General features: G+C 42.0%; 1 protein-coding gene across 7 annotated transcripts in view; it reads left to right on the forward strand.

The window, feature by feature from the left end:
* The window catches only part of lrrc28 (leucine rich repeat containing 28), a 70,840-nt gene that overhangs the window by 20,147 nt on the left and 36,590 nt on the right, over positions 1 to 14,103 (forward strand). For all 7 annotated transcript variants that reach the window (XR_015073831.1, XM_085968804.1, XM_085968803.1 and 4 more), the window contains one exon: positions 7,777 to 7,983. Coding sequence is in view for 6 of the 7 variants with exons in the window: in XM_085968804.1 (XP_085824930.1) it covers positions 7,777 to 7,983 (207 nt within the window). In the remaining variant the exon portion in view is untranslated. The remainder of the gene's footprint in view (positions 1 to 7,776; positions 7,984 to 14,103) is intronic.

Genomic DNA, 14,103 nt, shown 5'->3' on the forward strand with positions numbered 1-14,103 from the left:
GTGGGGACAGAGAATTGTGTGGATTGATTTTGCTTTAAAAAGGAAATGATTGGATCCTTGTATTTATTTTGTTCAGATTTGTGACCTGTCATTTAAAGGGATTGAGTTAAGGTACTTTAGCATTTAGGCAAGACGTGCAGTCACCAATCAACGTGCGATGCTTCTTGGTCCATTTAGTAGGAAAAATTGATGTACTTTCATCCTTCAAAAGCTTGACATTGAACTAGTTATGATTAATATGACAGTGGAACCACATCATTTGGCACTCAAAGGAGTATTATTTTATTCTTAAATGTTGTGAAGTGCTTCGTATTTGACAGTATGACACTGCAACCTTCAATTAGTGCTGCTTTTAATAAAAGAACCACCAATGGTACCTCCTTTTGGAAAATTAACAAAAGGGATTACGGTAGACGGGGTTCGGGACAAAGAGAATAAAAGTGGGAAAAGGCTCTGGACTTTCCTCCCGAAACCTCTCCGCCTCTCAACCTCTCTTTCCTTCTTTAAGTCATTTCTTAATACTGTACCTCGCCTGTCCTAATATCTCTGTGGCTCGGTGTCAAATTTTGTATGATAACACTTCTGTGAAGCACCTTAGGATGCTAAAGGTGCTATATAAATGCAAGTTGTTAAATTTTCTTACAATTCTCTAAGACTAGATCACAATATCATGGGAGACCCATAGAACGCCGGGGAGGAGGTAAATATGCATTGCTTGGTATTTTAGCTGACTTAGCATTTCGGTGTTTGAAGTCAAATGATTGCAGTACCTGTGGACAAACCCCCATGCCAGCTAATAATCTAAAATGCACAATCCAATTCACACCTAGATAGTTAAATGGCTACAGTGTGGGTTACCACAGGTTTTGTTGTGTGTGTCCTACTGAGGTGAATTTCCTGTATTTGCCACATTCCTATCTTGGCATTAAACCATAACAAACTCGTAATGCTGAAGGCATCTCGTTACCGCAAAGAAAGTTAATGATGTTGCTTAGGATGAGGCAGTTCAGCTCTTTTAAAGTAAAAACAATGGGCTCAGAGGAACAATGATCATAGTAACAATTAACAGAAAGACCAGAAATTTGTGACCGAGAGTTTGGATGCTAGAAGTGAGAGAAGGATAGCATCCCAGCTGGCTGGTGTTTTTATTACCTCTTGTTCTCTCTGGGAGTGTAGGAGATGTAAAATAAAGAACCAGTAGGGTTTCAAAAGCTTTGGACAGACTCAGAAAAATTAGAAATGCAGGTAGGATTTTGTTTAATGCAAGTGGGTAAAGGTATCATGTTTATTTTGTGTTCTGGAAAGCAAAGTTATACTGATTGAGTCTGTTGTTCTGTATGTTCACTTTCTGTAAACTAAAGCAGCTTATCGATTCATACATGACCTTGCCTTACCCAGTGTTTTCTCAGTCCGTCTTCAGAAAGATCGAAGGAGCACACTTGCTAAAAAAAACAATTTCCAGATCTTATGTCCTGAGGATGTGAAAGGCGCTATATAAATGCAAGTTTGTTCGTTCATTTCTTTCATGTTTTCATCTTGAGCAAAGCATTTTCTGCCCTTGCGTTTATAACAGATATAGTATCAAGGCAGCATTTGACTGAGTGTGGCATCAAGGAGCCCTAGTAAAACTGAAGTCAATGGGAATCAGGGGTTAAACTCTCCACTGGCTGGAGTCATACCTAGCACAAAGGAAGATGGTTGTGGTGGTTGGAGGTCAATCATCACAGCCCCAGGACATCGCTGCAGGAGTTCCTTGGGGCAGTGTCCTAGGCCCAACCATCTTCAGCTGCTTCATCAATGACCTTCCCTCCATCATAAGGTCAGAAGTAGGGATGTTCGCTGATGACTGCACAGTGTTCAGTGCCATTCGCAACTCCTCAAATAATGAAGCAGTTCATGCCAGCATGCAGCAAGACCTGGACGACCTGATGAGTGGCAGGTAACATTCGTGCCACACAAATGCCAGGCAATGACTATCTCCAACAAGCGAGAGTCTAACCACCGCCCCTTGACATTCAACGGCATTGCCATCGCAGAGTCCCCCATCATCAACATCCTGGGGGTCACCATTGACCAGAAACTTAACTGGACCAGCCACATAAATACTGTGGCGACAAGAGCAGGCCAGAGGCTGGGTATTCTGCGGCGAGTGTCTCACCTCCTGACTTCCCAAAGCCTTTCCACCATCTACAAGGCACAAGTCAGGAGTGTGATGGAATACTCTCCACCTGTCTGGATCAGTGCAGCTCCAACAACACTCAAGAAGCTCGACACCATCCAAGACAAAGCAGCCCGCTTGATTGGCACCCCATCCACCACCTTAAACATTCACTCCTTCCACCACCGGCGTACCGTGGCTGCAGTGTGTACCATCTACAAGTTGCACTGCAGCAACTCGCCAAGGTTTCTTCGGCAGCACCTCCCAAACCTGCGACCTCTTCCACCTAGAAGGACAAGGGCAGCAGGCGCACGGGAACACCACCACCTCCAAGTTCCCCCTCCGAGTCACACACCATCCTGACTTGGAAGTATATCGCCGTTCCTTCATCGTCGCTGGGTCAAAATCCTGGAACTCACTCCCTACCCGCGCTGTGGGAGCACCTTCACCACACGGACTGCAGCGGTTCAAGAAGGCGACTCACCACCACCTTCTCGAGGGCAACTAGGGATGGGCAATAAATGCCGGCCTTGCCAGCGACGCCCACATCCCAGGAACAAATTTAAAAAAAAGTTACAGATCAATCCCATGAGAACTCCAGTTTGTTTCTATTCTGTGTTCATATTTAGATACATATAAGGGGAATTTAAATAAGTACATGAAGGAGAAAGAATAGAAGACTATGTTGATAGAGTGAGATGAAGTAAGGTGGGAGGAGGCTCCTGTGGAGCATTAACACTGGCAGAGACCTGTTGGGCCGAAATGTCTGTCTGTGTACCGTAACTACTATGTCATGCTGTGTATTTTATCATGCTGTAACCCAGCATAGGTGATTTTTTTGTGTGTATGTGAATACCTCCACTGAGCTGCTTAGAATAAAGGCTGATGTGAAAGATGGGGGGGGAGGGGAAGAAGGGAGAAATGAGTTTGAATTTGTGTTTTACTCTAATAACTACTTAGATTCACAGGTAAGCAGTTTTGATACCATTCCGTCTGGCATGTGATGGATGTACGTAAACCACACTTTTCCTAATTGGCACCAGTTTGTCTGCCTCATTCCTGAGATACCTGAAGTCTGTATAGATTAAAGTGCATTACAGTAAGAGTGTTATTTCCCATAACATGCTATGGAATGCTTGCTACTATGGCTGTAAAAGGAATAGGAACTGATCTGATTTTTGTATCGTCCTCTTTATCAAAAAAAAGTACAAAAAACACTGCTTGTGTGATTGCAATATAGAGAACAATGAATACCTCCGAGTGAAAGTGCAGCAATCCAATGAGGGGGCGCTACCTATATGTGTAATCTCATTGGATATTGATACTGGCAGGTTTTTCAGCAGTAGAACATAGCTCTTTTTTGCACTTGGCAAGGAGTGTGGATTTCCAACTCCCAGATTAATTAGTACAGCTTCACACATGTAAAATGGTGAGGAAGTAGCCTGCATATGTGCCAATTTAAAAAAAAAAAATCCTTAAAATCAATTAAATTAAAAGTATTTTAAATGTGCATGAGTATAATTCCAGAGGCTGCTTTTTTCATTTTTACTATTTACTGATCTCAAGCAATAGTTAAAGCTTTGAATTTCCTGCAAGTAAAATGCATTCAGTGACCATTACAGTAAACCTCTTGAGAGGCATGTGTGTATGTTTTTATTTTGGCTGGGGTGCAAAAGCCAATTTCCTAAAGTTTTCAGGACATGTCTGGAAAAAGATTGCCCCATCTCCAACACTACTGTGTACCAAGAAAAGTATTTTGTTTCAACATTTTAGTGGAAGACACAATGTCTGTATATTTAACCTACTGCGACAATAAGACACACAAAATAAATTGCCGTTGTACACTCAATATGTTACACAGAGAACCATACTGCAGCCTGACTACAGCGGAGATGGAGCCACAATTGAGGGATTTTTGTTGTTCAGTTTTGTTAGGAGTTCCTATGACAACACTACTCAAAGCCACAGGTTAGGAGCTGGTGCAAAAAATATTTTTGCTAAAGTGTAGAGTTTAATTTGCGATACACTTAACATTTGCCAATCAACTCCTCCAATTAAAATTAGGCTTTCATATATCCTGCCAAAACATGTGCTCTGATTGTGCAGTGCATCACTTCCCCAAAATTTACCTCAACAGTCACTTTCCCACATCCAGCGCCCCCCCCCCCCCCTCCACAATCCGAGTTCAAGAGAGGCTACCTTCTCCAACACCCCCCCCCCCTTTCATAAAGGTACTCTCTCCTCTAACCCTCCCAGTTGACGCTTGCACTCGTCTCCATCTGTTCTTCAATTCAGCCTGACACTGTTTCTCCTCTCCCCTGCTCTCTGCCCCCCCCCCCCCCCCCAACAACTTAGTTCAACCTGGTAGTCCTCTTTTACCTTTCTGTTCAAGCTAGCACTGCTTTGCCCTCCAACATCCTCACCTGAAATTGATAATTTCCCCCCCACCCCCAGTCAATGCTGGTGCTCTTCTCTCCCACACCATCCCAAAGCATTGCTCCCAGCTACTTCCTCTTCCCCCTCCCCATCAATAATGCACATATTATCATGTGTAAATTGGCTATCATCTGTAATCAGTCACCTTACAAAGGCACGTTACCTTCTATAGAATGGAGCTGAATTGCTGTGTAGCATTTGTTTCTTTCAACTCCACTCTTTATAAAATGCTGTCGATAAAATTGCCATTTGATAGTGCTGAAGCGAGGGGGGAGTGGAAATAAGCACAATGCTGTTTTCTGATTTCTAGATTTCCTTTTGTTTCAATACCAGTTGTGCTTCAAGCAGCCATAGTGCTGTGTTTTGGGTTTGTTGTGATATCAGGGTGCAGTTACACTGCCAATTTTGCATCACCCCAGGCAGCCATCACTCAGCGAGTGTAGCATAACACCAGCCAGGGTGAAGCTGCATTTTGAAAGTGCCCAAACTAATTTTTTTAATGTAAGAAGCAAGTGCAGGCTTCCACCCGTGCTCTCCTGTCATTAAAAATGAGCTGCCGAGGGAGCAGAGGTTTGTGCACATGTCCAAGCTCCTTTTGTTGCTGAGTTATGTGTGGCCCGGAGTCTAATTCTGGTCTGTATGCTGCACATCGCATTCCACGATACCTGCTAAAAGCTCTGTTGTTCATTTTATTACATTTAATTACTGATGGTTTTCTTAGAAGTTAACCTTTTTGGCTGTGTTTGCACATGGCTGCTTACTGTGTGCTTTCAGATTCAAGGAGATTTTGTATATATTCTGAACTAAAGTATAAGCCAACTAGCCAATCGCATTTGTAGATAAAATTGATGATCAATTTTTTTTTCTCACTCTTTCCTCTCTCCACCCTACGCCCCCCCCCCCCCCCAAAAAAAAAAAATCCTGTTCTCCATTTAAAAAAATCCTCTTTAAGGATGGAACAGTGTAGCTTACGAATCTCTCCACCCACTGCCAGATTCAGTTTGGCAGTGCAGAAAGGCGAGCGCTCTACAATTCCCGTGAAGATCTGTCTCAAATTAGCAAACTTACCATTGGGGGAACTTCAATATAAACTTAAGTTGAGGTTGGAATTTGGAAGGTTTCATAGTCAAAATTCTTGCACTGTAGTTTTAAACAGAACTTTTTAGCCAAGCTCCTTCTCCAAATGAGTGCTTGGCTACAGATGACTCTTTTCTTGGGAAGGGTACAGACTGTTTTAAAAGGTTTATAGGTCAATCAATGTTTGAAATGCCACACAGGCTTACCCATAAGTGCTTGTAATGCCATGTTTGGTTTTAAACCTGGTCCTTGTAACATTTATGTTTCTGATAACCAGGAGGTTCCTCCTATGTTGCATCTACAGTAATTTTAAAAATCATAAACAAAAAATCAGTGGTTTGGCAATGCTAAACAGAGTGTCCCACATTGCTTCACATTGTATTTGTAAAAAACGTGAAAAGACAGACTCGCTATGATGCAAACTGACCTTGTTATCCACTTGTGTTTCATATGATGCATTCTATCCTGCTCTGGTATTCTTCCACCCCACCAGACTTCCTGAGTATCATAAACAGACTTCCACTTCTCTTGCTTGCAGATCGTTTAGTGACTAGAATAACATCCTTTCAGCAATGGTGGATCTGACAGCAAAGGAAATGGGGCCCGACTCTATTTTACCGTCTTTGTTTCACACATACAGCAATCATTTTAATTAATCTGTTTTTTCCCTTTTTCATCTTGTTACAAATCTGTGTAATATTCCCTAAACTGTAATGCTTCAACTGTCTATTGTTATACTTCCCATCGATGAAGACATTTTGTGTAATTATTTTGTCAAACAAATGAATCCTTAGATTGAGAATTTAGTTCTGAATGTTGCACTAAATTGTTATGTATAAGTACAGTATATTTAATATCGCCACTGTATTGGAGATCTTGATAGATAAATTCTCATTTTCCCAAGGAAATGTTGATGTTAAAAACCCAGTAGGTGCTATATCCATACTAATTTTTTCTCTCCACTACCAACCATTTCCTTTAAATCCCTCTTCCCCCTCAGCTCCAATGTCAAGTGTAGAGCTCTTTGATGCTAAGACACTATCCGACTTCTTTGATACTAAGACACTATCCATTGAGCTGCCTCTGCTGCTTTCCATCCTCCCCCCGAACCCTGAGCCCACGTCCTTCTCTAGTTTCCCCTATCGCCCCTCGTGCCCCCTCTGAGCTCATCTCGCCCTGGACCTGCTTCCTTCGCCCTGGACTCCATTCCCACTAAACTGCTGGCCACCTGACTTCCCTCCCTGGCCGCTGTGCTAGCTGACATTGTGAATGGTTCTCTCTCCTCAGGTACTATCTCACTCCCTTCAAAATCCAACACCATCACCCTGCTCAAAAAAAACCACCCTCAACGCCTCTATCCTTGTAAACTACTGTCCTATCTCCAGACCCCCATTCCTCTCCCAGGTAGTATTTTAAATAACTAACTTGAATTGTTAGACTTCCTTTTAAGTTATATAGAAGGCTGAGAGATGGAAATGATGCCCAATGGTCACATGCTAAAAGTTTTGTCTGTACATTTTATCCTAACCGAGATTTGATTTTGCAGAACTGATCATAGACATGATTTACAGGGTAGTAACTGGAAATAGACTATATTTTTACATTTACTTTTAACAGGAATGCTGTTGCAACAATAGGATTAAGAGCTTGTAATAAAACTTTTGTTCTGTCAATTCAACCTATCCAGAAGTAGCCACTTATGTTTAAAAATATGTTCAGTTGCCATTCCTTCGAGCAAGATTTTGATTCACAGCTAACCTATTTGGATGTGATTTTTATATCCATTTGTACTAAATTGGGACAGGAAATGGGAGATTTTTTTCTGGAAGAGGCGAGGGAGTGGAAATAATATGCAACTGTATTTTAATGATGAATGGGAACATAGGTTCTACTATGTGAGTATAAAAATGCAACTGATAAGTGACCACTAGAATTTATAAATGCTTCAACATCCAGTTTTACTCCTGATATTTTTTTTGTTGGAAGGAAGGAGGAGGGCATATTGCACTCTTTCAAAAGGTGTTATCTTTTTCATTGTGAACTATATAATGAAAACAGTATAAATGGTTTATGATTGTTAATGGGTTGTGTTTTCTCCTGAACAGAAATTGGAAATCTGAGAGAACTGCAGACTCTAGACGTCTCGACCAATTGCTTGACTGCATTGCCAGAGAGCATTCATTTATGCTTTTCACTGCAGTATTTGGCAGCTGACCGGAACCACCTTAAGGATTTACCTAGACAGCTTTGCATGCTTCCAAACTTGAATGAACTCTCTGTAACTAGCAACAGTTTAAAATGTTTACCACAAGGTGAGTTTCAACTATTGTTTTGTTACCATGTCAAATTTTGATTAATAACGCTCTTGTGAAGCACCATGGAACATTTTGCTATGTTGAAGGTGCTATATAAATGCAAGTTGTTGTTGTTGTAGAAACTTCTTCTTATCATTTAATCTTTAATCATGGAAGAATCCAAAGGTAATTTTTATTTTGCTACGATTTCACATCTGTTAACATTTAGTTTTTGTTAAGGATTCTTAAATAGTGATTCACCATCTCCACTCTCGAGCTATAATAGAATAATTTAACACACTTAGCATTTCAAACTAAAGGGCTGGTATCACGCCAGTAACAATGCTTATCACACATCTAGTGATGACTTAGCAGTGGACAACATCCATTTTAGTTTTTAATTATTAATTTTCTCATATTCACTGAAAAATTCCCAGAACGTAGTTTACCTCTCTGTTATATAGCTTCTGAGGATGTGAGATGATTTTCTGTGAATTAATGTAAGCCATTCTAGGTGGGAGAAACTTTGTAGTTGGATCCTTCAGCATCATACTCTACTTATCATGGGGTTATTTATACAATAAAAAACTCATCTTGCATTGAAGGCCAGTAAGCTTCCAGCAGATCGATGCTGTCTATGCCAAGGATTTTTTTGTTCAGTTTTTCCCTGGCTGTTTGCTTTGAAAAATTAAGTGCATATATATATATACATAAAGCAGATCTGGGAAAATCTAAAATTGGGCAACTAAATAGCATGTATGAACATTTATTTAGGTAGATTTTGCATTTTTTTTAATCGTGTTGCATTTTCATAAGCAACTGAGACAAAAGATTACCAAGGAAGTTGATCATTTAAAATGTGTACGACTTTAATGAGTAAGACTGGATTTTAGTGATAGCTGGGTAAATGTTACTGGGTTTCTTGACCATGCTTATTTTCCCAATCATTAAAACAAATTAGAAATTCTTTGATATGCTATCAATAAAATATTCTGGCCATGTACTGAATTGAGAAATGAAGCTTTCATGGATTCAAGATGTATTACCGCTCATATTGGCCCGGATTTTCCGGGGCCTATGATGCGTACGTGGCAGTAAGTGCCCCGCAAGTTCCGGGTTTACGCTTGCGCAACGCATGCGCGAAAACCCGGAACTTGTGATCTGTCATGTTTCAGCTCGACAGATCCTCCGCATCCCCAGGAAATGGACATTTGCCGGCGGAGAGTTGGGCTATTTGCCCAACTACTACCCAGCGAATGCTCATGAAACTCTTACGAAGGCGTAGGGCCTTCTTTTACCAGTGTAAGAGTTTAAATAAATATTAAAATTATTTTTAAAAATTATTTAAACATAAAAAAAACTTTAAAATCAATTATAGGTTATTTTAGCCCCTTTAAAACGTTTAAATTTATTTTTCAAAAAATTACCTTTTTGTTTTAACTGTTTAATTGTATTTTAATTAATTTTAAACGTAATGATTTATTTTTATTTAGGTTGTGAGAAATTTGTGTTTTTTTAGGTGATTCCTATTACGCTTATGGGGATTCCGTACGTAAATGGAATCCCCATAAGCATAATGGGGATCCCCCTTCCTCATTGGTTGGGCCGGCCCACGTGATCCCAGGGTGCTCGCGAACCGCGTGATCCAGGGTGCTCGCGAACCGCATGCGCCCCCGGGATACATGGGCCTTTACGCATGTGCACGCATAGAGGCCCAGGAGCACGAGCCTACGAACCTCCAGCACCATTAGGTAGGTTCGTACTTTTCTTGCGGTTCGGAGGCATTCGCCCGTGGGAAGCCTCCGACTGTAAATTCAGGCCCAATATGTACATGGTTTGTAAATTGGCCAGGCTTTGCTCCTTGGGAAGGTTTGTTTGGGGAATGATGGCAATTGTTTAATAAGAAAAATAATTTGACTGGTATTGGATGTCATAAATTCAGTTGTAGGCCGTTGTTTCAGAAATCTTAACATGGAAAATTTTTCAGTTACTCCTGCTGCCATGCTAGTAATGGAATAAGCTATAGAGTCATAGAGTTATACAGCACAGAAAGAGGCCCTTCAGCCCATCGTGTCCGTGCCGGCCATCAAGCCCTGTCTATTCTAATCCCATTTTCCAGCACGTGGCCCGTAGCCTTGTATGCTATGGCGTTTCAAGTGCTCATCTAAATGCTTCTTGAATGTTGTGAGGGTTCCTGCCTCTACCACCCTTTCAGGCAATGAGTTCCAGATTACAACCACCCTCTGGGTGAAAAAGTTTTTCCTCAAATCCCCTCTAAACCTCCTGCCCCTTACCTTGAAACTATGCCCCTGGTTATTGACCCCCCTACTAAGGGGAAAAGTTCCTTTCTATCTACCCTATCTATGCCCCTCATAATTTTGTACACCTCAATCAGATCCCCCCTCAGCCTTCCCTGCTCTAAGGAAAACAACCCCAGCCTGTCCAATCTCTCTTCATAGCTGAAGCGCTCCAGCCCAGGTAACATCCTGGTGAATCTCCTCTGCACCCTCTCCAATGCAATCACACCCTTCCTATAGTGTGGCGACCAGAACTGCACACAGTATTCCAGCTGTGGCCTAACTAGCGTTTTGTACAGCTCCATCATAGAAACATAGAAGATAGGAGCAGGAGTAGGCCATTCGGCCCCTCGAGCCTGCTCCGCCATTCAATGCGATCATGGCTGATCATCCAAATTCAGTACCCTGTCCCTGCTTTCTCCCCATATCCCTTGATCCCTTTAGCCTTAAGAAATATAGAACCTCCCTGCTCTTATATTCTATGCCTCGGCTAATGAAGGCATGTATCCCATATGCCTTTTTAACCACCTTATCTACCTGTCCTGCTGCCTTCAGGGATCTATGTACATGCACACCAAGGCCCCTCTGATCCTCTGTCTTTCCTAGGGTCTTACCATTCATTGTGTATTCCCTTGCCTTGTTAGTCCTCCCAAAATGCATCACCCCTCACAATTTTCAGGGTTAAATTCTATTTGCCACTGTTCTGCCCATCTGACCAACCCATCTATATCGTCCTGTAGCCTGAGGCTTCCCTCCTTGCTATTTACCACTCCACCAATTTTCGTGTCATCTGCGAACTTACTGATCATACTTCTTACATTCATATCTAAATCATTAATGTACACTACAAACAGCAAAGGACCCAGCACCGATCCCTGTACACCACTGAACACAGGCTTCCAGTCACAAAAACAACCTTTGACCATCACCCTCTGCCTCCTGCCACTAAGCCAATTTTGGATCCAGTGTGCCAAATTGCCCTGGATCCCTTGGGCTCTTACCTTCTTGACCAGTCTCCCATGTGGGACTTTATCAAAAGCCTTACTGAAGTCCATGTAGACTACATCAACTGCACTACCCTCATCCACACACCTAGTCACCCCCTCGAAAAATTCAGTCTATGAGGTGGCTTTGTGGCAAGAAGGGGAAACATCTGCAGGGAAGGAGGGGTCCCTTGAGTTGTGGCTTATGCTGGCAAGGCCACATTTGTTGCCCATCTCTAGTTGACCTGAGAGGTTGGTGCTGGGTCTTCTCCTTGAACCACTACAGTCTTGGTGCTGATGGTATTAGGTAGTGAATTACTGAATTATGACCCAATGATGAGGAAGGAACAGTGGTATATGTCCAGCTCAGAATGGTGTGTGACTTAGCGGGGATCCTGGAGGTGATCTCTCTGGAGTACTGGGAGGGGGGAGTCAGTCTAACAGCAGGCATACTTTGCTGGCATTGATAAAGAGGCGGTACTAGAAAGGCTGTCTGAACTGAATTGATAAGTCACCAGGAGCGGATAGAAATGCATCCTAGGATGCTGAGGGAGGTTAAGGAGGAAATCGCGGAGGTACTCGCCATAATCTTCCAATCCTCCTTAGATATGAGGGTGGTGCCAGAGGACAGGAGAATTGCAAATGTTGCACCCTTTTTCAAAAAACGATGTAAGAATAAACCCAGCAACTACAGACCAGTCAGTTTAACCTCGGTAGTGGGGAAGCTTTTGGAAATGATAATCCAGGACAAAATTAACAGTCACTTGGGCGAGTGTGGATTAATTGAGGAAAGCCAGCACGGATTTGTTAAAGGCAAATCGCATTTAACTAACTTGATTAAGTTTTTTGATGAGGTAACAGAGAGGGTTGATGAGGGCAGTGCGGTTGATGTGGCATACATGGACTTCCAAAAGGCGTTTGATAAAGTGGCACATTATAAGCTTGCCAGTAAAGTTGAAGCCCATGGAATAAAAGGGACAGTGGCAGCATGGATACGAAATTGGCTAAGTAACGAAACAGAGTAGTGGTGAACGTTTGTTTTTCAGACTAAAGGAAGGTATACAGTGGTGTTCCCCAGGGGTCGGTACTAGAACCACTGCTTTTCTTAATATATATTAATGACTTGGACTTCGGTGTACAGGGCACAATTTCAAAATTTGCAGATGACAATACACTTGGAGGTATAGTGAACAGTGAGGAGGATAGACTTCAAGAAGACATAGAGAGGCTGGTGAAATGGGCGGCACATGGCAGATGAAATTTAACGCAGAAAAGTGCGAAGCGATACATTTTGGTAGGAAGAACGAGGAGAGGCAATATAAACTAAAGGGTACAATCCTAAAGGGGGTGCATGAACAGAGAGACCTGGGGGCACATGTGCACAAATCGTTGAAAGTGTCAGGGCAGGTTGCGAAAGTGGTTAAAAAAGCATATGGGATCCTGGGCTTCATAAATAGAGGCATAGAGCACAAAAGCAAGGAAGTGATGATGAACCTTTATAAAACACTGGTTCGGCCTCAACTGGAGTATTGTGTCCAATTCTGGGCACCGCACTTTAGGAAGGATATGAAGGCCTTAGAGAGGGTGCAGAAAAGATTTACGAGAATGATTCCAGGGATGAAGGACTTCAGTTATGTGGATAGACTAGAGAAGCTGGGGTTGTTCTCCTTAGAGCAGAGAAGGTTGAGAGGAGATTTGATGGAGGTATTCAAAATCATGAGCTGTCTAGACAGAGCAGATAGAGGGAAACTGTTCCCATTGGCGGAAGCGTCGAGAATCAGAGGACAGATTCAAGGTGATTGACAAAAGAACCAAAGGCGACATGAGGGAAAACTTTTTTACGCAGCGAGTGATTAAGATCTGGAATGCACTGCCTGAGAGGGTGATGGCGGAAGACTCATTCGTGGCTTTCAAAAGGGAATTGGATAAGTACCTGAAGGAAAAAAAATTGCAGGGCTACAGAGAAAGGGCGGGGGAGTGGGACTCGCTGAAGTGCTCTTGCAGAGAGCCGGCACGGGCTTGACCGGCCGACTGGCCTCCTTCTGTGCTGTGACCATTCTATGATTCTATGTGGTGTGAGACAATCCCCTCCAGGGCGCCTTACTTTGCTTGGGATTTAGGTCGGGCCTTCATTCTGGAATTAGCGTTGGGCAAAGAGGAAATTGCTTCACAGTCGCTAAACTTGCAGCGTGAATGCGCCCTGAGGTCCAAATATTTACCGCACTGTAAAGAATCCTTTTAATTGAAGTTTTCATTGTATCTCAAAGGCTTGTACCCCCATGAAAGGTGCATAATGATTTTATGCTTAAATACAGAATAAAAATGAAATCCTGATCTTATTAATTTATCCAAGACTATAGCTGTTTCAGTGCAAGACACTAATCTGTTAAAAGTTTCACTTTAATTTACAGCTTATTAGCTAAATAAATTATCCATTGCAGATGGAAATGAGCCATGTCTAAAGTGGTCATATGTCTCATTATTTCTTTGGCATTTAGCCTGTGAAGTGTGACCAGTTAGTTGATTTGAAAATTATTCAGTGCACTCCAAGTTGAGTCACTTTTGATTTTGGTTGTGTGCCGGCATTTTAGATTTCATATTAGTTATACCTGCCAGAATGCATTATGCCCTGCATTGTGTAATAGTTAGGAATTTATCATTTTGTTATAATGTTAAAAAAAAAAAGAGTTGCTCCAGGCTGCGTACAGCTTAAGTTTTTATTAACTTATTGATTAATGCTGTTATTGTGTTCCCAGCAGAAGTCTTACATTTCCGCTGCAGAAATTGATCATTTAATATTGCAAAGTACAAAGATTGAAAAGTCAAGTGTGAAGAATTCATTTTTTTTTTAATGGCTG

The sequence above is a fragment of the Somniosus microcephalus genome, chromosome 27 (genome assembly GCF_052327205.1).
Source record: "Somniosus microcephalus isolate GS21.2 chromosome 27, FLI_Smic_1.0, whole genome shotgun sequence".
NCBI classification, from domain to species: Eukaryota; Metazoa; Chordata; class Chondrichthyes; order Squaliformes; family Somniosidae; genus Somniosus; species Somniosus microcephalus.